Below are 23308 nucleotides of genomic sequence, written 5' to 3'. Positions count from 1 at the left end.
TCACAGTATGGTGAGGGGCGTAACATTTCCGTCACACGCTTGAGGTATTCGGCCAATCACAACGCACTCTACAGCTGGCCAATCACAGCACACCTCGCTTTTCAGACCGATGAGCTTTGTAAAAATTACGCGTTTCAAAAAGGCGGGGCATAGAGGAGAAACAATAATGTACAGTATGTGGAAAATAATGTGTTTTTTTACCTTAAACCGCATAAACACATTTCATTACACCAAATACACCAAATAATGTTCTTTTTAGCAACATCATATGACCCCTTTAATAAAGTCAGAGAATCGTGAACATGCAAATGTGTTACTGAACTATTAAAATACCTTAAAATCTCAAGGAGACTTCAAGTAGATATATTAGGTGAACATTTAAAAGATGAAAAACAAGAATTTGTGAGACTCAATCAATTATGTATAATATATTGCTGTTGTGTGAATAATATAAGCATGTAATCTGTAGTCTGATTACGAGTATTTTAAAATGTAATATAATCTAATTACAAGTAATTCATTTTTGGAATCTGATTACGTAATGCAGATTAATCAGTTACTACCCAGCACTGGAAATAGTGCAGCATTGCGCTCACGAGCCAAGAGTCTGATGGTCAGATGTTTTGACAGGACTCTCACCAGCTCAAGCAGCTGAAGACGTTGGAGGGTCATGCCTATGGGGTTTCCTATCTGGCCTGGAGCCCCGACGACACGTATCTGATAGCGTGCGGCCCGGACGACTGCTCCGAGCTCTGGCTGTGGAACGTGCAGGTGAGGGTCTCGCCCGCTCAGATTCCTTCCACCGGCTCGTCTCGGTTTAATCCGCCGCTCTGCTCCTCCAGACAGGGGAACTGAGAACCAAAATGAGCCAGTCCCATGAGGACAGCTTGACCAGCGTGGCCTGGAATCCAGACGGCAAGCGTTTCGTTACCGGAGGTCAGAGAGGCCAGTTCTACCAGTGTGTAAGTGCCGCTGTACAGTTACAGTGTTCTCGGATATAATTGGGTGAATCTCGTTAGCAAATGTCCAGGGCATATTTCAGCCCGACATCAAAAGTTAGAAATCATATTGAATGTTAATTGATTTTGCATTAGGTAGAGTATTGGGCTTTGGTAGTAACTGTATTTACTTTTTAATGCACAATGTCTTCCTAATTATTAATCAAACACACTGTTTTTTATTAGTATTATTGTAAAAAACGGTTTACATTAAATTCAATAAAACCCAATGCAACCATGATATATACTTACACTTTTTGAAATGAAAAAAAAAAAAGTGAAAAAATATTTTTTTCACATTAAAGTAATGAGAATTTGTGTGGAAGTGTGCTTAATTATCGTGAAAATAATGTCAAAATTCATTAAAAATGAAATATAATTAAATAGACATATATATATATATATATACATATAAATAAAAATGTACAAAAAATACACTGTTGTTCAAAAGTTTGGGGTTTGTAAGATTTTGAAATAATTTTTTATGCTCCGCAAGCCTGCATTTAATGAATCAAAATACAGAAAGAACAGTAATATTGTGAAATATTATCAATCATTTAATATAAGTTTTCTATGTGAATATAGTAAAGTGTAATTTATTTCTGTGATCAAAGCTGTATTTTCAGCATCATTACTCCAGTCTTCAGTGTCACATGATCCTTCAGAAATCATCTGATTTATTATTATCAATGTTGAAAACAGTTGTGCTGCTTCATATTTTTGTGGAAACCGTGATACAGTTTATTTTCAGGATTCTTAAAAGTTCAAAAGAACAGCATTTATTTGAAATAGAAATCTTTGTAACATTCTAAATGTCTTTACGGTCACTTTTCATCAGTTTAATGCATCCTTGGCTGAAGAAAAAAAAAAAAAGATCTTACTGACCCGAACCTTTTGAACAGTAAGTGTATATATATTTTTGGAGTGAAATATAATCCAGGCCTGTTCACATACAATATTTTGAATAGCTTCTGTTTTATGTGTGTAGTGACCGTTTAAGGCACACATTGATAAGTGATGGTGAATGAGGGTGTGTTAATGTTATCGGTCAGGATCTGGACGGAAACCTGCTGGACTCCTGGGAGGGTGTTCGTGTTCAGTGTCTGTGGTGTCTGAATGACGGCAGGACAGTGCTGGCCTCTGATACACACCAGCGCATCCGTGGATATAACTTTGAAGATCTGACCGACAGGAACATGTATGTCGACTGCATTTGTCACTGCTCGATCCTGTTATATCTTCTGTGTGTAGGGGTTATGTGGATGTGTTGGTTTGAGTTTGGTTGTCGTCTCTCACAGAGTTCAAGAGGACCATCCGATAATGTCCTTTACCGTGTCAAAGAACGGAAGATTAGCTCTGCTAAATGTCGCCACTCAGGTGAGTATGAAAACACGGCTGGATGGGCTGGGTTTTTTTTGTACTGATGCCAGACTTTTTAATTTGTTATGAACAATCTGAGATTAGGGTGTGATTCCAAGAAGTTGTGTGTGTTCAGGCCATGTTAGAATCACCGTAATTATAATTTCGACTTGTAAAAAGTGCTGACATCCTCTTAGAATTCAAATTAGAATCTTGTAAACTTAGAATTTTCTGAGAGTTCTGACAGCTGCAACGTCATGCAGAAACACTCAAAATGACAGCATCAACAAATACAATATCAGTTGTATTTGTTCATATTAATTAATGGACCTGAGCTAAAGTAAACTTACAATAACACTATTTTACGATGTCCGTTACACATGTAGGCACTATAGTAATACCAGTAAATTATGCATAATTACATGCAACTAACACTAAACCTAACCCTAATCCCATAGTAAGTACATGTAGCTAATTAATTAATAAAGTTGAATTGAACTAAACAATAAACTGTTGTTTTGTTATTAACTAGTAACTAGTGCAAAGGCCCATTCACAGCAAGAACAATAACTCTAAAGATAACTATAATGATACCAGTGCACAATATCGTTCTGTTTTTTTCTGCCGCATTAAATTCTCGCGCTCTTTAAAGCACGGTGGATTCTGATTGGCTGTCAGTGTTTTTATCATTTATCAGCTGGAAAGATATTGTTGTGAAAGCGATTCCAATATTATTCCGCCGTGTCGTTATCGTTGCTATTCTTTTTCAATTGGAATGATTTTTAAAACTGTATCTTTATTGTTATCGTTATAGTCATAGTCCTTGGCGGAACGGGCCTTAACAAGTTGCTCATTGTTAATGCTTTAACACTTAACTAATGGGACCTTTTTGTAAACTGTTACCAAATTACCATGTTTGACTTATTACTCACGCAGTTAAAGTACTATGTCAGGGTGTGAGTCAGTTTTAGCACTGTATGTTCCTGTCTGCAGGGGGTTCATCTGTGGGACCTGCAGGACCGGGTGTTAGTCAGGAAGTACCAGGGCGTGACTCAGGGCTTCTACACCATCCACTCCTGTTTTGGCGGCTACAACGAAGACTTTATCGCCAGTGGCAGTGAAGGTGAGAACGTCTGCGTCTCAGTATAACGGACTGAACGCATCCAGCAGAGAGCTGATGGGGTTTGTGATCTGTCTGTTCTCTCTTAGACCACAAAGTTTACATCTGGCACAAGCGCAGCGAGCTGCCCATAGCCGAGCTGACGGGTCACACGCGCACGGTCAACTGCGTGAGCTGGAACCCCGCACTGCCGGGCCTCATGGCCAGTGCCTCGGATGACGGTACCGTGAGGGTCTGGGGTCCCGCACCCTTTCTGGACTCCCAGGAGACCGAGGGGCTCACCGGTATGAACCCCCCCATCTCAGTCAAAATGCTGCTAGTTTGATGTAAGCGGGTAGTTGACATGAAATTTCTAAACTCCTTCTAAAAATATTCTGCTGGTAAACTATAAAACACAGTTAAACAGCATTTTGTCAATTATTTTCTAATTATTATACATGAGCTATATAGCTCAAATGAGTAAGAGATTTATATTTGTACTACTTTGAAAAATTCACCACCGGGTCATTTAAAACGAACTAGCGAAGGCAAAAAAAACGAAATGAAAAATGTGCTGAAACACCTAAATGGAATGAAATAGTAATTAATGATTCAAAATGTTTTCCTTACACATTCAAATAAAACATAAAAAAAAAAAGTCAACTTAAAAATCTGAAATAAATAAATAAATAAATCGATAAGCAACGTCAACTACCCAGCGGGGTTATTATACTTAACTAAAACTAAAACCATTACTTGAAATACAGTGTTGCCTGAAGTAACATTTTATTTATATAAAAAAAAGTAAACTTATTTTATTTCAGCAACCATTTTCTTTAGTTTAACTGAAATAAAAACAACAAAAACTAAATAAATTAAACTTTAAACTGTATAGACATTTAAAAAAATGTAAAAATTTTAATTTAAATGTATAATTAAGAATGTGGCAGTTAATAAATATTAAGTAGGATTGTCATGATACTGACATTTTACCAGTGAAAATTGTCTGTTTTCATTACAAACTGAAATGCAATGAAATTAAAATTAGCTTGAGGCTAACATCTATATGCTAGTGTATTCATCAACTTCATCAGATATATATACATTCTAAATTTAGTCTTGATCTTCTGCAAAATTAAAATCCCACTAATTTTCCCCTGATTTTTAACAATAACTTTTTTTTTAACCAAGAAAGACAGGCCAGAAGAATGTGGCAGTTAATAAATATTAAGTAGGATTGTCATGATACTGACATTTTACCAGTGAAAATTGTCTGTTTTCATTACAAACTGAAATGCAATGAAATTAAAATTAGCTTGAGGCTAACATCTATATGCTAGTGTATTCATCAACTTCATCAGATATATATACATTCTAAATTTAGTCTTGATCTTCTGCAAAATTAAAATCCCACAAATTTTCCCCTGATTTTTAACAATAACTTTTTTTTTAACCAAGAAAGACAGGCCAACTGAGCTACCAAGTTGTTAGTCGATGGTATATGCTTTCTGATGCTCTTTGAAGCCATCTGTTCGCATTATTTCATATTTTCATGTCAACTTATTTCAACCACATTCGTGCTCAACAGTGGAATACCTGATAAAACTACATTACCCATGATACTGCACAAATACATCTTCACTAATCAGAGAATTACAAGAAAATCACACTAAAAAAGACTCTTTAGCAGCTGCCCATGCCCACAGAGCAGAGCTCTCTCTGCATTCTCAAACTGCTTCATATTTAGAAGATAATGCATATTTAGCTGTAAATGTAAAATGTTTTGTTTATTTATAAAATCAACTTCTTTATTTGTCATTCACAATGCAATCAGAGAATTACAAGAAAATCACACTAAAAAAGACTCTTTAGCAGCTGCCCATGCCCACAGAGCAGAGCTCTCTCTGCATTCTCAAACTGCTTCATATTTAGAAGATATGCATATTTAGCTGTAAATGTAAAATGTTTTGTTTATTTATAAAATCAACTTCTTTATTTGTCATTCACAATGATTCATGGTATTGTAGTTCTTTCCCTCTGTAAAGTTAAGTACACACCAATAATACCTTTTTTGTAACAAACCAAAGTTTGTAATGTGATTTACTTCATAGCTGATTGGCTTATTTTATGGCTTATAATGCTTTAATGAAGACTTAAAAATCTCTGTGAAAAAAAGGAATGGGAATTAGCAAGTAGCAAATCATGGATTTGTTGGCTTTGACAAACTAGAGACTATAACATAAAAACCTGATTAGACTTCCTGTTTCAGTAGGAAATGATACACGAACGAAAATTACTTTTGTCAAAACATTTCTTGAGATCTTTAAAGGTGTCATGAACTGCCTTTGTTTATTATTTTATACTGTTCTCTGGGGTCCACTTATAATGTTGTCAAGATTTTTACATCAAAAAACATTATTTAGAACAGACTATTTTCTGCTTAGACCTGCGTTTGCCTTGATTCGGGGGGCGGAGCTAAACAGGCAGTGCTGTAGAAGCAGGCGCTGATGATCTTCTGTGGAGGCGGGGCTTAGCCACACTATTACATCACAAAGTGGCACATTCCACAACTTGTCGTTTTGGCAGATTGGCTTCATTATAAGCTGTTTTTAGACTAATGAGAAAGTTTTGAGTTCTGAAACTTACAGGATGTTTTTATAGCACAGTGACCTCTTATCTGTCAAAAGATGAAGGGAATTTTGATTTCTCAGTTCATGACCCCTTTAAAAACTCCTTTAGAAGTTTTTGTAACTACTAGATCAAACTAAAATCAATATGGAATCAAAAAACACTTAATTTTTGTGTTTTAACCCTTTGAACTGGAGCAGCTAGCTAATATGCTAATTTAAAAAAACACAAAATAGGTGTCAAATCTGGACTCTCATATGTGTATATATTATATATGCAATCTTAACAACTCCTAACTATAGCTTTCTCATTTCATTCAGATTCAGGATTTAAACTGAGCTGAACGTAATGTTGGTAATGTTGCTGTGGTTTTGGTCTCCATCTCTGCTCCTCTTCTCCTCCTGTAGAATGCTATAGCATGGACAGTTGATGTTGACTCTGGAGCAGATGTCCACTTTGGAAAATATACAGTGAGACACACTATAGACTTTGTGAATGAAGAATGAGAAATGAAGTAAATCTAACGGCAGATGGATGCTTTTTCCTGGCGGTTTCACAACCCCACCCGCAACGCTGGGGACACATGAAGCCGGCGGCTGCCCTTCACCATCTGACTTCACATCCGTGTGGCGACAGCAAGCGCACACGCTACACGCCTCGCCGAGGACACGCCCCTCCTCTGCTCAAGCCCCTCCCCCTCTTCCCTACACTGCATCCTGAGTGGACGACTGCCTCCTGAAGCCACACACGGACAAACATGACTCCGATCATTATTTATTACGACTTTAATTTATTATTGTGAATGAATCAAGGCCTCGGGCTTGCTTTGTGTTCTGTACAATATTCACTCAGCGAGGGGACAAAAAAAATTCAGACTCTCACACGTGTCGGAGAGAGAACAAATCATATCTTTATTTTTCAGCATGAACTTCTTTTAGCCACCTCGTATGCTTGGAAGTAAGTGTCTTCACCAGCAGAGATATAAGATATTGTTTTGGTTTCCCTCACAGCTATTTTAAATGACTGAATTTACAGGCATTTTTTAACAGATAGATATTCGTTTCGATTCAGAAAGTCCAATCATGACCCCACTGTTTTTCATTGCTTATGGTTCTTTATTCTGAGAGCGGGAAGTGATGGATGATTATTCTTTATTCTTGAAAGATTTATGAGCAGGGTGAAGACAAGCTAAGCTATGCTTGCTAAGATTCACAGCATGCTAATGACACACGAATGAGCCGACGTCACGTTCCACATGTAAATACGGGCCTTCAGCGTGCATACTTTGCCTTCGTTAGGTGTTCGTGCTGGGCTTGAGCTCATTTTTACAGTGAATGTTCATGCTCTCGGTGTGAGGCGAGGGATTTTGTCACGGTAAGTACGTCAGAACGGACTCCCAGATGTTTCGGAGTTCAGTTTCCATCATACCGTTTCTCCTCTTTGGTCTCGTTTTCTCGTATTATCGCATCTTGACTTTTTATGTTGTTTTTTTTAAACGCTTCTCTGACATGTAAATGATTACTCATCAGCTTTTCTTAGTTTTATTGGCTTTTATTTTGAGTTGATTTATTTGTTTTCGCTTTATTGCTTTTTTCCCCCTTGTATTATCATATAACGGATGTCTTGGCAAGTGGCCTCTTAAATGCTTTTTTTCTATTGGTGAATTTCTTATACTTTCGTACGCATTAGTACACACAGGTGTACCCGTAATGATTTAGGTATTCAGAGTGTCATCACTCGCCTACTATGATTTATTCTGTAATTATGTGCTCTTCATATACAGATATATGAAGAATCTTTAGATATATAAATATAGATATATATATATACATTCGTGTGTGTATTTCTTGCCATATATCCTCCCTTACAAATGTTAACTATTTCTCACCTGCATCAGGTAAACTCCTTGTACAGGTTATTTGCTCCCTGACCAGCCGAACCTGTTCCGTTAGCAAGGAGTGGCGCGCACAAGCGAAAAGACAAAACAGGTGCATGCAGAAACACCCTCACACATATGTGAGATCTTACCGAATCGTGGTGTTGTACATTCTGTTTATGCAACTGAATTTTCCTTTCCTTCTGAATATTTGTGTTACATTTCAGTCTTAGTTTGACTCTCTTGTGCTCTGAGGCGGTATAACAGACGGGTGACGGTAACAGTAGTGCTCTGGTGGAGTTCTGGGCTACGACTAAGTTTATTGCAGTCAGGTTCTGAGGATCTATTTTGCTTTTCAGTGTGTTAATATTCTAAGTGATTGTACTATTATGTAATGTTCTGTAGGAGAGGTGTTATGTATACATACTTTAAATAAAGCATTCAGGGTTTTAAACTATGCAGAGTAATTTGTCACTTTTGTTAGATGAATGGTTGATCCGAAAGGAATGCTGATGGAATTGCTTTCATAATTTGGAATCAATCGTGAAGACATCAAATAAGAACCTGTTAGATCAACTGAAATGTTTATGACTTTTAAAGATTTTGGATCATTTCTTAATTACAGACCTGGAAACTCCCGGTAAATAATTGTATTTTCTTTTTTAGTTCGTTTTTCGAGACTGTGGGAACACTGTATCCAGTAGTATGAGTCCGAGTTATAGTTAACTAAAACTAAATCTAACACTAAAACCATTAAGAAAACGTCTCAGTTACTAATGTATCCTAGGTTTCTTGAGATAACGTTGAATCGGTTTAGCTGAAAACTCAGTTTCTCTGAAATACTGAAGCCTACTTGAATCAGGTTTGTGCAGCTGCCCAAACAAATGGCATTTTAGCCCGCCAAAACAGGTGAAGCCATCTGCCTATATAAGTCGACGCTGAATGATATTTTATCAGAATCTTTCGACTGAGGAGTGGCAAGCATTGACTCAAGTGCAAGCACAGTAGGACAGCCAGCTACGCAATGTTTGTTCCCGTTATCTCAGGGAACCGAGGTTACGTTAGTAATCAAGACGTTCCCTTACATTGCATCAGTTTAGCTGACCCTTTGGGGAACAAAATTCAATAGCGCCATGCTATAAGCACAGAATGGAAACCTGTCCTGGGAGCCCAGCCCTAGGGTACTCAAGGTTAAGGGCCGTAATAGGTTGCATGGGCTAATATTAGGGAGGAACCGCAACTCACCCAAAAACTATTACCACTTATCCACTGGGGCTGGTGCCAGAGCTGGAACCGGTGATTGGCCAAGACTGGCACTCGTTCAGAACCGGCTCACGTTTCCATTGGCAGGGAGCAGAACCCTCTACGTCACCAACCTGTGACCAGAATCGCTTGTTATCTCTTGCGGAAGAAGATTGTTGATCTCTTCTGCTGACCACTGCTGAACTGACATATTTAATTGTTGCTGTTATTGTTGCTAATTTACCTGAACTCTGATGGCTTTTAAATATAGGCTTGTTTGAGATGCATCGGCGCCGCGCAAACCATTCGTTGTATGACATCAAAGTACCACAAGAGCCATTCAAAGCATAAAGAGTCGTCTGCTCCCCAATTGCTCTTGCGGTACTTTGATTTTATTTGCAGATCGGTCTTCGCAGTGCCGATGCACCTCGCATAAGCCTAATGGCTCCTTTCAAACTGCGGTCTGTAGTGGAAGCTCCACCTACTGACTTCATATGTTCCCTTGTTCGAGACCAGTAAGGTTTCAGGGCCAGTTCGAAACCAGGATCTGGGCACCGGCCCAGGATTTTTTTTGAGTGGAAAAATGCGGTCCGGTTCCCAATTGTGCTCCGGCTCCGACACCAGCCCCGGTGGAAAAGAGGTATATAATGTTCAGGTCATGAGGCCAGAGTCCTCGTGGCAAACAGCAGGCCCAACCACCACTGGGCTCATAGGCTGGTTAAGTGGACAAAATCCTTATCCTGAAGGGCAGATATGTTCAAGCTATAAAACCTGGCAAAGGTAGACGGTGAGGACCAGCCAGCTGCAACACAGATGTCAACAATAGACACTCCACTGGACCATGCCCAGGAAGAGGCCATACCCTTGGTGGAGTAGGCTCTCACTCCAATGGGACACTGTAAACCCAAGGAGGCGTAAGCTAGAGCTATTGCATCCACTGTCCAGCGGGATAATTTTTGCTTCGTAACTAGGGCTGCACGATAAATCGCATGCGATATTTAATGCGCATCTTGTCAGTAAAGCCGCTTCTGTAATCAGAGGTAAATCTGCATCACGTGCGGGCTTTCACATTGAACAGCATTTACTACACAGAGCCGTTGTTCACCAGCAAGCTGCACAAAACCACGTTCATAATCACGCAATTGTTTGCGCAGCAAAAGAAAAATAAAATGAAGAAAAATAAAAAATTACATTATCGCAATATTACAATATTTATCATTTTAAAAACTATAATAGTACCTCAATAATTCTAAAATAATGCTGGTATCAGTGGTATTACAATAGCGGACCATTTAGGCACTTTGAAAATATCCAATATCATTCAGGTTTCTATTTTCTCTGAAGAAATCAAAATTTAGTTTTAGACCAAAACTGGACAGTGAAGCATAATGTGCACTGAGCTGTATCTAAATGAATTGTGAAAACATGCTATTCATGATCATCTTTTTATTTAATAAACCCCACAAATGCAAATATGCCCTCTCGAATGACAGCAGTATGACGAGACAAGAACAGCTACAGAACAGGTCTATTCAACGCCGAACACTGACTGATAAAACTCAATGAAGATCATGTGACGCTGCGTAGTGTTTGAACAAAACCACACCCCTGCTTACCCAGCATTCATTAGCCTCCACAAAGGTGAATCCTCAATTCAAAATCAGAGAAAAGTATTTTGTGTCAAGAAAATGATACCCGTTTTTAAGGACCATTTAGATTTTTTTGTATAGTATTTTCATGACAATTAAGCTTTAAATCAACAGGCAGCACAGGAAATACTATGATATATAAATACAAAACACATTTTATGATTTAAATTTGATGTCTTTTGAGAATTGAACATGTATTACTGTAATAAGCACCTTTGGAAAAAATGTAATACCCAAAAGTAAAATACCCAGCACTATGGAAATTAAAATTCTAGAAAAGACAAATGTGCTCAATTTTCATTCAAATAACATGATGGTTCTAAACATTGCCTTCAGTTTCTTTCAACAAAATAGAATTTATTTCTTGTGATTCTGGGGTCCACGTTTTGTGAGATACACCCCTACAAGGATGAAATCTCACTTTAACATGAAGCAAATATCATAAGCAGCAGCACAAAAACAAGCCACTGAAATGTCATTAGCAGGAAGTTGATCAAACGGCTCAGATGTGATTCATCGGGGATCTGTGATCAACACATTAGTGCTGGTTCTGCTGACTCTAGAGCTCCTTTGAGTCGTGCGCCGTTCAGCTGTAAACAAGTGCACATACACGGACAACGCTTCCAACAACAGGCCGTTTAAAAAACGCATGCAAGTGGATGAGGACGAAATCATGAAAATGAACAGGAACGTGTCTAGCTCATCAAATTGGAAAAAAAAGCATACATTTCAAACCATTAAGTTTGTGTAATATTTAGATGACAATTAAGCACATTTTGTTTCCAATTTGTCATTATTATAATACAACAAAAAACTCATTACTGTAAAAAACAAAAAAAAAAATCTATTATAATTATTACAATAAGACTACTTAAATCATAAAAATTTAAATGGTAATATGTGCATTAGAGTAATATTTTTTGTACCATTTTAACGTATTCTACTTTCAAAACAACAGAACGAGCACGGAGTGTGATAAGGAATGAAAAAGACTCATTTGGACACATTACAGTAATGACACGTAAAATGTGCTAAATTGTCATAAAATAATCATAATGCCAAAAGTCTTCAAGAAGTATCTTCATGTAAAACTTGTTTACATAAACTTCTTTTTTTGCCACAGGACACAAAAAATAAAAATAATAATTTTTTATATAATAATTCTGAATTATAAAATTAGAACTTTTTTTCTCTCAGAATTGCGAGTTTCTTCTGTGTTTATATCTAGCAATTCCGTACTGCAAGAAACAAAGTCTGAAATGTAAGATATAAACTTGCCAGATAGCAGAAAGAAAGAAAAAAAGTGTCAATTTTGAAATTTGAACAAAATTTATTTCGAATTTCTTTCCTTGCAATTCCAAGTTTACATCTCGCAATTCAGAATTTCTTTCTCAGAACTGCGAGCTTATTCAGACTTTGTCACGCAATTCAGAACGGCAAGAAACAAAGTCTGAATTGTAAGATATAAACTTGCCAGATACAAACTTCCAATTCTGAGGAAAAAAAGTCAATTTTGAAATTTGAACTCGAAATTTATTTCGATTTTTTTTTTCAAGTTTACATCTCGCAATTCAGAATTTCTTTCTCAGAACTGCGAGCTTATTCAGACTTTGTCACGCAATTCAGAACGGCAAGAAACAAAGTCTGAATTGTAAGATGTAAAATAAGAATTATAAGCAAAAAAGGTGAGAATTGAGAGATCAAAAGTCGTAATTATTATTAGGAATTCCAGAAGACCGTGAGCTGGACGTGTTTTGTGTGCAGCTGCTGGTCAAACAGACGTCGAGTGATTCAGTGCGATTGTCTTGATGCTTCAGCTCTGAGAAGCAGTGCAAGACACAGAGAAACCAAAGTGAACGTGACGCATGCGGCTTCATCGGGGGTTTGTGGTCCGCAGACGAGCCGTTTCTGAGGGTCATTAGTGAGGATGTGTTGAGGAACGCTGATCTTCTGACAGGGATGCATGGAGTTTATTCACAAAATATAAAGAGCAGTTCATGATTTGGCCGTTTGTGTTGAGGGTCAGTCGTTGATGAGAGCCAGGATCATGCTGCAAAACACAGCAGAGAAAAGAAGAATGTCCAGAGTTACACAGGGAGGGCTTCCTGTTACCAGCTCTTTAACATCTCATCTGAACACTGAAACACGTGTGGATTCAGATTCACAGTTCAGTGCTAGATTGTACGTGATTTGATGAAGTTTTGTTGAACGCAGCATGAGGGCATGTGATCAGCTAAGGACAAAAAACAAAACAAAAAAACTAGGCGTTTTTCCACCTACTCAATATGACTACATCATAATAATAATTAGTCATTATTATAAATTGGTTCATATTCAAAATGTTACAATAATATAAAAATAATATCATTATTATTACTATATAATATATAGATGAATATTACTTATATGAATCAAATAAAAAAAACATTACTACTGCAATAATACTATTCTACTGTAAAATAAAAACTTTAGTATTTCATAAAAGTATAATTACAATAAAAATATGATTAGAAATATTATAGTGGATCATAAAAACTAGAATTATTTTTGCTACTGTCAATTCTAAAAATAAAATATATTTAATAAAAGTGTAATAACATAATGATGCATATTAATAGTAATAATTATTACTGTTACTTTTGTTAATAATAAAATACTGATGATAATACAGTAATTTTATTATTACTAAATAGGTTTTTTAAACATATTACTAAAATAAATTGCTATTAGAATGCTATTTTGCTGTAAAAAATTACTACTATTATTTAATAATAAATATTATTACTACAATAAAAATATGAATAATAGTAATATTATAGTAGATCATGAAAACTAGAATTATTTTTGCTACTGTTAATTATAAAAATAATAAAATATATTTAATAAAAGTGTAATAACAATAATGATGCATATTAATACATTTTGCTATTAGAATGCTATTTTGCTGTAAAAATAATAAATTACTACAATGAAAATATGAATAATAGTAATATTACAGTAGATCATAAAAACTAATTATTTTTACTATTAATTATAAAAATAAAATATATTGAATAAGTGTAATAATATAATAATGATACATATTAATAGTAACAATTATTACGGTTACTTTTGTTAATAATAAATAAAATACTGATGATAATATAGTAATTTTATTATTACTAAAACATTTTTTACATTTTATTACTAAAATACATTTTGCTATTAGAATGCTATTTTGCTGTAATAATAATAAATGGTAGTACTACAATAAAAATATGAATAATAGTAATATTACAGTAGATCATAAAAACTAATAATTTGTACTACTGTTAATTATAACAATATATATATATTTAATAAAAGTGTAATAACATAATAATGATACATATTAATAGTAATAATTATTACTGTTACTTTTGTTAATAATACACAATAAAATACTTATAATGATAATAATAGTAATTTCATTGTTATCAGGGTTGCAAAAAAAGTGGAACATTTCCAGGATTTTTTGGAATATTCCGGAAATTTACAGGAAATTGTCCACCCCGTTGCAACCCTAATTATTATTAAAATGTTTTTTTAATTGTATTACTTAAACGTTGCTATTAGAATGCTATTTCGCTGTCAAATAAAATGATTACTATTATTTAACGATAATAAATATTACTACTACGTTATTTTGCATCGCAACTGCAAAGTTACAGTAAAATTACAAACACTTCGCTTTTGAAATGTTAACGCATAGAGCAGAGAGCCCTTGACGCTCGTCTTTTGTTGACAGCAGATTCGACTCGTGAAAAATGTGGTTAGATGGTTGGTGAGCGCTGTGTTTTCAGAGGTTTGCCTCCCAAACTCGGGCTTGATCCTCACCTGTACAGGTAGATGAAGAAGCAGAGGAGGTGGAAGCCCAGTTTGATCATGGCCTCCTTCATGTGGGACTTGAGCTGGCCTCTGTTGTGGATCTCCGTGGGATCGTACACTCCCATGTTCCCCAGGGGAACCTTCACGTATCTGCTCACACGGAGCAACGGCTGTTAACACCCAACTCCATATCGCTCAGGTGTGTGTGAGTGAGCTGTGGTCACCTGTACACGTCCCAGGATGCCACAGGGAGGTTGAGCAGGAACACAAACCAGTGCGTGGAGACCAGCATCAGCACCGTGGCCAGCGCCTGAGCGACCATCTCAGGAAGCACCCACTGAACACACACCACAGCCACATTCACACAGGAATATACAGCTTATATATATATATATATATATAACTTTGCCATCAGACTCACTTTGTTCAGCTTGGAGCAGCAGGACCGAGCATTAATGTAGTCACACTCCAGATCAGACAGAGTGATAATCTGAGCGTGCAGTTAGGGAAACATGGAGACTATAACAACAGTGAAGGTAGGGCGCTTCAGTCGCTAATGCAGTCTCTCACACGCTTCAGAAAGAGTATTATTCATCATGAATGACACACACATAAACAGTCACGGCCTGCAGCCGCTGCGAACACAGCTCGAGAGTTCAGGAAGGATACGAAATACACGGAGAGGAATATTAAAGCACAGCAGTCGACGAGGGATGAGATAAACACGGCTGCCTCCATTTTGCACTTCCGGTTTCACTGCCGCTTCCGGGTGATTCTTCTCTCGCGCTGCTGAGGCGTCGAGTCGCACGAGCGCCACATTAGAATAGTACACAGAATAATGAATAGACACAAGAATAATACATGGACATGAATACTTTTAGTATTTAGAAATTAAGCAAGGTGACAGGAAAACACATTAATGTTTCAAAAGATTTATTTTTTAAATAACTGTGGTCTTTTAAACTTTCTATTCATTTTTGTTAAAGTTTTAATAAATTATTGTTAATTTGTATAAGTTTTGTCATTTGATTTTTGAAATTTCATTTAACCATTAAAACAGAATAAAACTGAAAAAAAAAATCTGGGTAAAATATTTTGGAAGCCTGCTTCAGCCACACAATAAAGAAATAAAAAAACGTTATAACAAAAATAACATAATTTATTCAACAATTCTTCTCCCCCGAGTTACGTCTTCCGCCATTTTAGAGTATTCTTTTTTAGTGAATCAGAAATTTAATGAATCAGTTGGAGCAGTTATTGAATTAATTACCAGAAAATAAGTTATTACCTTCATCATTCCAGACTGCAAATAAATAAATACTACAGGTGACGTCACGGACACTACGTCCATGTTTTTATACAGTCTATGGTTAAAACTGATGATTCAGGCTGGAATATGTGCTCTGCTTCTATGAACTGTCAAGCCCCGCCCACTTTGATTTGATTGGCGTCTTAATCATTTTGACATTGATGAGCGCTGATGTGGCTCGTGCGGTACGGTTCAGTACAGTACAGAATGGTAATTATGTCCGTTTCCATTGTCAGAAATTGTGAATGGTACCAAAAATAGCGAACCGTACCACTTTTTTGGGACCCTTCCATTGGGGTAGCTAAAGGGTGGAGCTAGACTCACTGCAGAATGCTGATTGGTTGACAGAGAATCGTCACTTGCGCGTGCTACAAGGGAAATGACTCATGCGTGTTGGGTTTGTTTACATCAGAGTGCAAAAACACAAAAAATATAACAGTGTATATTAGAATTTTATATTTTCACACACAATGTCGCGTGAGAATGATGTTGATCGCTACTTTCTAGGCCTACACCACGCCTATCAAGTAAGGGTACTGTTGGTGGTGGAAACGCAAGCCGGATCAGGGTTTACCGTCCCGAAGTGCACTGCACTGAACTGTTCAGGACTGTATCATTCGCTGGAAACGAGCCATTAGACCGCTGAGCCAGACCGGCCTAAGGATGCCACTTTCAACAAACTGTGTAATGGAGAGCAGCAGAGCAGTGCACGAATTTCAAATATTGGGGTAAACAGTTGGGCCATTTCTAATCAGTGGGTGTGATTTTCCCATTAATATCTACGGCCCTGGTCCTGAAGCAAAACCAGCTAAGAACCACTGATCTAAAGCATGCTGTATTACTCATCATGGGGTGTTGTAGTTCCAATCCTAAGGGTTGATTAGTTGTCCTGTAACGTGTGTGTACTTATCTGTCTTTTAAATGTGTGTTGTTCTGCTCAGATTGACTGCACTCGAGCGAGTGAATCAACTGATAATGCCTTGCATCCCTAAACTTCAATTCACTCACAAAACCAACTCTAAAAGAGCTTTACTCCAGTGATTTTGCTGTTACGGTTGTGTGTTTGAATCTATGCATGGCACTGACTAGCCATTCACCTGCATGAAACAGACAGACCGGAGCGTTACAGTATCTTGAGACACATTATGCCTTAAACAAGTCAATAAATCTACATGCTGGTGAGATTGTTACGGTGCCTGTGTTTGAATTTCAGATCTGCTTGTGTGTCTGTTAAAGGAATAGTTCACCCAAAAATGAAAATTTGTTGAAAATGTGCTCACCCTCAGGCCATCCTAGATGTAGTTGAGTTTGTTTCTTCATCAGATTTGGAGAAATGTAGCATTGCATCACTTGCTCACCAATGGATGCTCTGCAGTGAATGGGTGCCGTCAGAATGAGAGTCCAAACAGCTGAAAATAATAACCCACAAGTAATCCACACCACTCCAGTCCATCAGTTAATGACTTGTGAAACAAAAAGCTGCTTGTTTAATATATAACATAATATTGCTTTCTCCAGTGAACAAGTCTATTCTGACATTCTACATTATTCTACATTCCTCTAAATCTGTTCCCATGAAGAAACAAACTCATCTACATCTTGGATGGCCTAAGGGTGAGTAAATTCTCAGCAAATTTTCATTTTTGGGTGAACTGTTCCTTTAAATTGGTTTTATAACAAGACATGGTAATTATGCTGGACAGCAATCAGTTGTCAATTTCAGAGGTTTCATTTGTTCTTTGTGTTAAATTAACAATGAATGTTATTGATGTTGCGGCGAACAGTTTTGTATAAACTATGGCAATTTGTTTCTTACTTTCATTTATACTTTTCAAAGCAAAAATTAAAATGTATATTTGGAAAAACATTGCTCTATTTTTCATTCTTCTCTGCTTTAATGAAAAATCTATATTTGTTTAATTTCATAGTATTTCTTCCCCCATAGTATGGAGGACAAACAACTGTTTGGTTGCCAACATTCTTCAAACTATCTTCTGTTGTGTTCAACAGAAGAAAGAAATTATTTTCATTTTTGGGTGAACTATCCCTTTAAGTCAGTTTAAAGTCAGTCTGTAAGTGCACACAAGTCTTGACTAAAGAAAACTATTGAACATTGTTCCAGCATTATTTCCAGGAAGAAATATTTAGTTAGAGCACTTCAGGGCATGTTGAAAACCTATAGGCTTTTCAGCTAAATTTAAACCGTTAAACAATTATAAAAAATGTAATTTGATCATTTCTAACAACATTTCTGAAGATCACGTGACACTGAAGACTGGAGTAATGATGCTGAAAATCCAGCTTTGATCACAGATATAAATTACATTTAACAATATATTCACATAGAAAACTGTTATTTTAAATTGCAATAATATTTCACAATATTACTGTTTTTACTGTGTTGCTGCCTTGGTTCTTAACTAAACTTTTGACTGGTAGTGCAAAACTACTTGCCTCAAGCTGACATTTATGAAAAATACTCATGAACAGAGAACAAAGTTCATGTCATACATAACTGCTGCATGTGCTTTTAGTCAACACCCATAAAATCCACCCATGTTTGTCATTTATTATTCTCTGCTTGCCAAGTGTCTGTGGAAAATGGACAGATACTGACACTCCACCCAGTTCAGGCACTGATGTAATACAAAATTATAAACTCAAAATAAAATAAAAACCCGTGCAACAGTGCAGAGTAAAACAATAACACAGTAATAAATACAACATATTATTATTATTATTATTACTAATGATCAATAACTTAAATAAGAAGCACTGATACCCTCATTTAACAATTATTGAAATTATGCAATGCAAAACAAGGTAATACTACTTCTACTGTAGTAGTAATAATAATAAATAACAATAATAATGTAGCCCAGAAGGCCAGAAAAGGGTGTGCTGCTGTGTTTAAGGCGCTGGTAAATGAGAATCATCTGTTACGCAGCTGATGATGGGCAGGTTCTCTTCAGCTCAACACGTCAGTGTGCTTCGTGTCTCAAACGCTTCCAGCTTCACGTTCAGTGAGGAAGATGGATTTCAAAGCCGTGAAGTTTCTTTTCTGTGTGATTTGTCTGGTGCGCTGCAGCCCGGAGCAGAGCTCCACAAAGAGAAAGAATGGCAAAAAAGGTAAAATCATTTGTTAACTGTCTAGCTACAAAATTTCTACACAGCATAAACCATTTCCATACCCACATTTTGTTGTTTGTGTGTTTTTATGCAATTGGTAGTTTGCATTAATTAGTTTTTACAAAATAAACATTTTACAAAATTAGCTCATTTTTCAATTTTTAGTGTTTTTAAATGATTCTAATTTAGAAATGTATTGCATATTGTAAATTTAAATGGACCTTGTTTGTGTATAATGTATAATGCTGTGCTTGTTTGCTGGTAATGAAGAGTCGAACAGTGCTGCTATCGAGGAGCTGAAGAAACAGATTGAGCAGATTGTGCAGGAACTGAATCTGCTCAAGGAACAACAGGCTTTACAAACAGGTACTGCGTAAAGCTGCATCTGGAAAGACATTGAAATATGTACACTAGCGGTCATAAGTTACACATGCTCATTTTTAAATGATTGTTTTTACAATAAAATTATTGATTTGTTTTTAGTAATAACAATAAACCCTTCAAAATTGAAGAAGTCAAGCATGTCCTTGAACTTTAAGTGAAGTCCTTTAACTTGCTAGTGAAACATCAACTCTAATTAAATATTCGTGGTATATTGTAAAAATTTTAATGATGTAGCAGCAGTGTATGTTCAGTGATTGACATGCAGACACACAACAACATGAGGCATATTTCAATTTTACTTCAATTTAAGTACAATTAAAGGGTTAGTTCACCCAAAAATGAAAATTAGGCTGTGTTTTACTCACCCCCGAGGCATCCTAGGTGTATATGACTTTCTTCTTTCAGACGAATCCAGTCGGAGTTATATTAAAAATTGTCTTTGATCTTTCAAGCGGTTTAATGCCACTCAGTGGGTGTTGCACGCATCAGTCCAAAAGAAGTTAAATAAAAAACGCCCATCCAAACAAAAAAAACAAAAAAAAGTGTCTCGCACGGCTTCAGGGGTTGAACAAAGGCCTCCTGTAGCGAATAAGAAAAATATCCATATTCAAAACGTAATAATCACTGTAATGTAGCTTGCGCCAACAGTTGTACACAAAAGCAGCTCCGGGCGGATGATGTAAGATGTCGATTTTTATTTAACTTCTTTTGGACTGAAGCAATGAAACACCCGCTGAGTGCCATGAGGTGAGACACTTTTTTTTTATGGATGGCCGATTTTTATTTAACTTCTTTTGGACTGATGCAATGAAACACCCGCTGAGTGCCATGAGACAGCTTGAAAGATCAAAGACAATTTTTTTATATAACTCCAACTGGATTCGTCTGAAAGAAGAAAGTCATATACACCTAGGATGCCTCGGGGGTGAGTAAAACGCAGCCTAATTTTCATTTTTGGGTGAACTAACCCTTTAAGTAAAGCTCAAGTATATTTTCCAAGTATAATTTGGGTAGTAAGTATGCTAAAATCAGTGTAATAGTATACTGCACTTGTAAGTGTACTATTTCAATCGTTCTTGGGACTAAATTGGCTCACTTTTTCAGAACATCTCAAGGTTTCCTTTGTATTGCAATTATACTGTGAATTCTACTAGACGTGAACTTATAGGTTAGGGTTACTGTTAGTTTTCTAGCAAACTTTGAAGTATACTCTCAGTAAACTACTAGGTTTTATAGTTGTTATACAGCTAGCTTAATTTCATACTTATAGTTTGCTATTTATATTTTTTTGTCCTTTAAGTATATATATATATATATATATATATATATATATATATGCATTTTATACTTGAAATCTGTTAATTTTACATTATTAAAAGTCTGCAAGTACAGTTTTTTTTTTTTTTGGGTGAACTAACCCTTTAAGTAAAGCTCAAGTATATTTTCCAAGTATAATTTGGGTAGTAAGTATGCTAAAATCAGTGTAATAGTATACTGCACTTGTAAGTGTACTATTTCAATCGTTCTTGGGACTAAATTGGCTCACTTTTTCAGAACATCTCAAGGTTTCCTTTGTATTGCAATTATACTGTGAATTCTACTAGACGTGAACTTATAGGTTAGCGTTACTGTTAGTTTTCTAGCAAACTTTGAAGTATACTCTCAGTAAACTACTAGGTTTTATAGTTGTTATACAGCTAGCTTAATTTCATACTTATAGTTTGCTATTTATATTTTTTTGTCCTTTAAGTATATATATATATATATATATATATATATATGCATTTTATACTTGAAATCTGTTAATTTTACATTATTAAAAGTCTGCAAGTACAGTTTTTTTAAAAATATATACTGTTAAGTTTTGAAGTACACCACAAGTGCACATTCAGTCCAGTTAAGTGCACTTCTTTTTCACAAGGGTGATGTCTGCAGAGGAATTTGTTTTTGATGTACTTGCTCCTGGAAAACATTCGCTCTTCTCTATGTGACATGAGGTGTGTGCAATTCAGTGTTGTCTGTTGTGTGTTAGTCACAGCTCATAACATAAAGAGCGTGTCCATCAGAGCCGTTCAGGGTAATGACCAGGAAGCACACATCCTAAACTTATTACTTTTCTATCCTCTTCAGTTTGCCTAAAAGGCATCAAGATCCCAGGAAAGTGTTTTCTCGCGGACACGACGAAGAAGAGCTTTCACGCCGCAAACGATGACTGCATTGCTAAAGGAGGAACGCTCAGCAGCCCTCTTTCAGGAGATGAGAACGACCAGCTGTATGATTATGTGCGGCAGACCGTCGGGCCAGAAGGGCACATCTGGTTGGGTGTGAATGACATATTAAAAGAGGGCGAGTGGACTGACCAGACGGGCTCACCGATACGCTTCAAGAACTGGGAATCAGAGATAACCCATCAGCCCGATGGAGGCCGCGGCCAGAACTGTGCTCTCCTGTCCAGCACAGCCAACGGGAAGTGGTTCGACGAGGACTGCCGTGGAGAAAAGGCGTCTGTCTGCCAGTTCAACATTGTCTAATCCACTTGTAGAGCACCATGCTGAATGATGGATTCGACAGATGTTTTCAGTAGAATGTGTAATAAAAAGTTCAGTTAAAGGTACACCATGTAAGATTTTTGTATTAAAATATCCACAAATCACTAGCACAACATATTTTGTTGACTTGTGTGCTTACATTATCCCAAATACTGCCAATGTTTAAATTCAGAAAAAATCCACAATTTTAACCAGTGAAATGGTCCGTGTCATTGTGTCGCATGTTAATGGTGCACATATCCATCGTTGACGGTGGGGAACACAGCAACTTCCAAGATTCAAGCTATGTCTTAGTTGTTGTTTTGAATAAGCCAGCTTTAGTAGCAAAACTTACATATTCGCTGCGTCCAAAATCGAAGACTTCCCTACTATAGAGTATACAAAAAGCAGTACACCAAAAGAGTAGTAAGTCTGAAATCATAGTATTCGGAAAAAAAAAATCCTGTATAATTCAACCAATCCGATGAGGACAGTCTCATTCATACGATCTGCTGATGTCCCACTGACAGTAAGGTTTAGGGGTAGACCTTTATGCTTACATTTTTCCCTATGCAAAATCGCCACATCGTAAAATATTTAAATTTCCCCCTGAGATAGAGCTGGGGGCTGTACCATGATGGTAGTTGAACAAATTCAGAGTTACAAGATTAGTTTAGAGTTGACAAAACCAAACCACTCCAATCTGGCTTTGTTGGTACCATGATGCTGATCATCAACTTTCTTTGTCAACTCAGGCTTTGATCCTGAGTTTGTGGAGCGCGTGCACATGAATGTGTAACATCACTGGCAAACAGCCAATCACATGCCTTGAAACACAGAGCAAGTGTGATTCACTCCTCGTGAGATTCGAAGTTTGAGATCTGTTTGAGATCTCTTACACAGAACAAACCTTCCCTGGAGCAGGTGGAGAGTAAGTTACTAAGGCAATGAACGCCGCTAAAAGCCAAGCCACTTTCACGGTACCCAAAACCTAGGATTGGTGCAAACTAAACTGAAACTTACCTAGCTAGCCAGCTAATCCGGCTTCATGGTACAGGCCCCCGGAATCTTCCATCAGTTGATCTTGACACTTAAGGCAAGCTCACACTACATCATTTTTGGCTGGATTTTGCTGTCGGAGACGGATTTCCAAGGTCTGCCACAAAACCCCCAGAACATGGCCTGATCACAAACCGTTTTCAATCATATTTCCATCTTTTTCTAGAGAATCCATCTCTTAACTTTTCAAGTTGTTAATAAA

At 36.7% G+C, this 23308-nt stretch overlaps 3 protein-coding genes across 3 annotated transcripts in view; 2 read left to right on the top strand and 1 right to left on the bottom strand.

Annotated features, from left to right (window-relative positions):
- Window positions 1-7536, top strand: part of LOC107562420 (WD repeat-containing protein 26-like) — a 24283-nt gene extending 16747 nt beyond the window's left edge. Inside the window, exons 8-14 of the mRNA XM_016247053.1 lie at window positions 631-771; window positions 843-962; window positions 2051-2196; window positions 2297-2375; window positions 3351-3480; window positions 3567-3761; window positions 6492-7536. Coding sequence (XP_016102539.1) covers window positions 631-771; window positions 843-962; window positions 2051-2196; window positions 2297-2375; window positions 3351-3480; window positions 3567-3761; window positions 6492-6514 — 834 coding nt within the window. The 3' untranslated portion in view covers window positions 6515-7536. The remainder of the gene's footprint in view (window positions 1-630; window positions 772-842; window positions 963-2050; window positions 2197-2296; window positions 2376-3350; window positions 3481-3566; window positions 3762-6491) is intronic.
- A 4873-nt stretch (window positions 7537-12409) lies between these two features.
- LOC107562408 (protein cornichon homolog 4) lies at window positions 12410-15467 on the bottom strand. Its single transcript, XM_016247040.1, has 5 exons — window positions 15367-15467; window positions 15119-15187; window positions 14922-15034; window positions 14707-14847; window positions 12410-12901 (listed from the first exon to the last, which is right to left on the bottom strand). Exons 1-5 carry the CDS (start codon window positions 15433-15435, stop codon window positions 12874-12876), a joined length of 420 nt encoding a protein of 139 aa, XP_016102526.1. The 5' UTR covers window positions 15436-15467; the 3' UTR covers window positions 12410-12873.
- A 3421-nt stretch (window positions 15468-18888) lies between these two features.
- On the top strand, window positions 18889-22761 carry clec3ba (C-type lectin domain family 3, member Ba). Its single transcript, XM_016247039.1, has 3 exons — window positions 18889-19135; window positions 19406-19501; window positions 21650-22761. The coding sequence occupies exons 1-3, from the start codon at window positions 19039-19041 to the stop codon at window positions 22048-22050; spliced, it is 594 nt and encodes a 197-aa protein (XP_016102525.1). The 5' UTR covers window positions 18889-19038; the 3' UTR covers window positions 22051-22761.
- Window positions 22762-23308: the final 547 nt, after the last annotated feature.

Source organism: Sinocyclocheilus grahami, unplaced genomic scaffold (assembly GCF_001515645.1).
Source record: "Sinocyclocheilus grahami isolate Dianchi unplaced genomic scaffold, SAMN03320097.WGS_v1.1 scaffold822.1, whole genome shotgun sequence".
NCBI lineage: Eukaryota > Metazoa > Chordata > Actinopteri > Cypriniformes > Cyprinidae > Sinocyclocheilus > Sinocyclocheilus grahami.
This window is presented reverse-complemented; position numbering and strand designations above follow the sequence as displayed.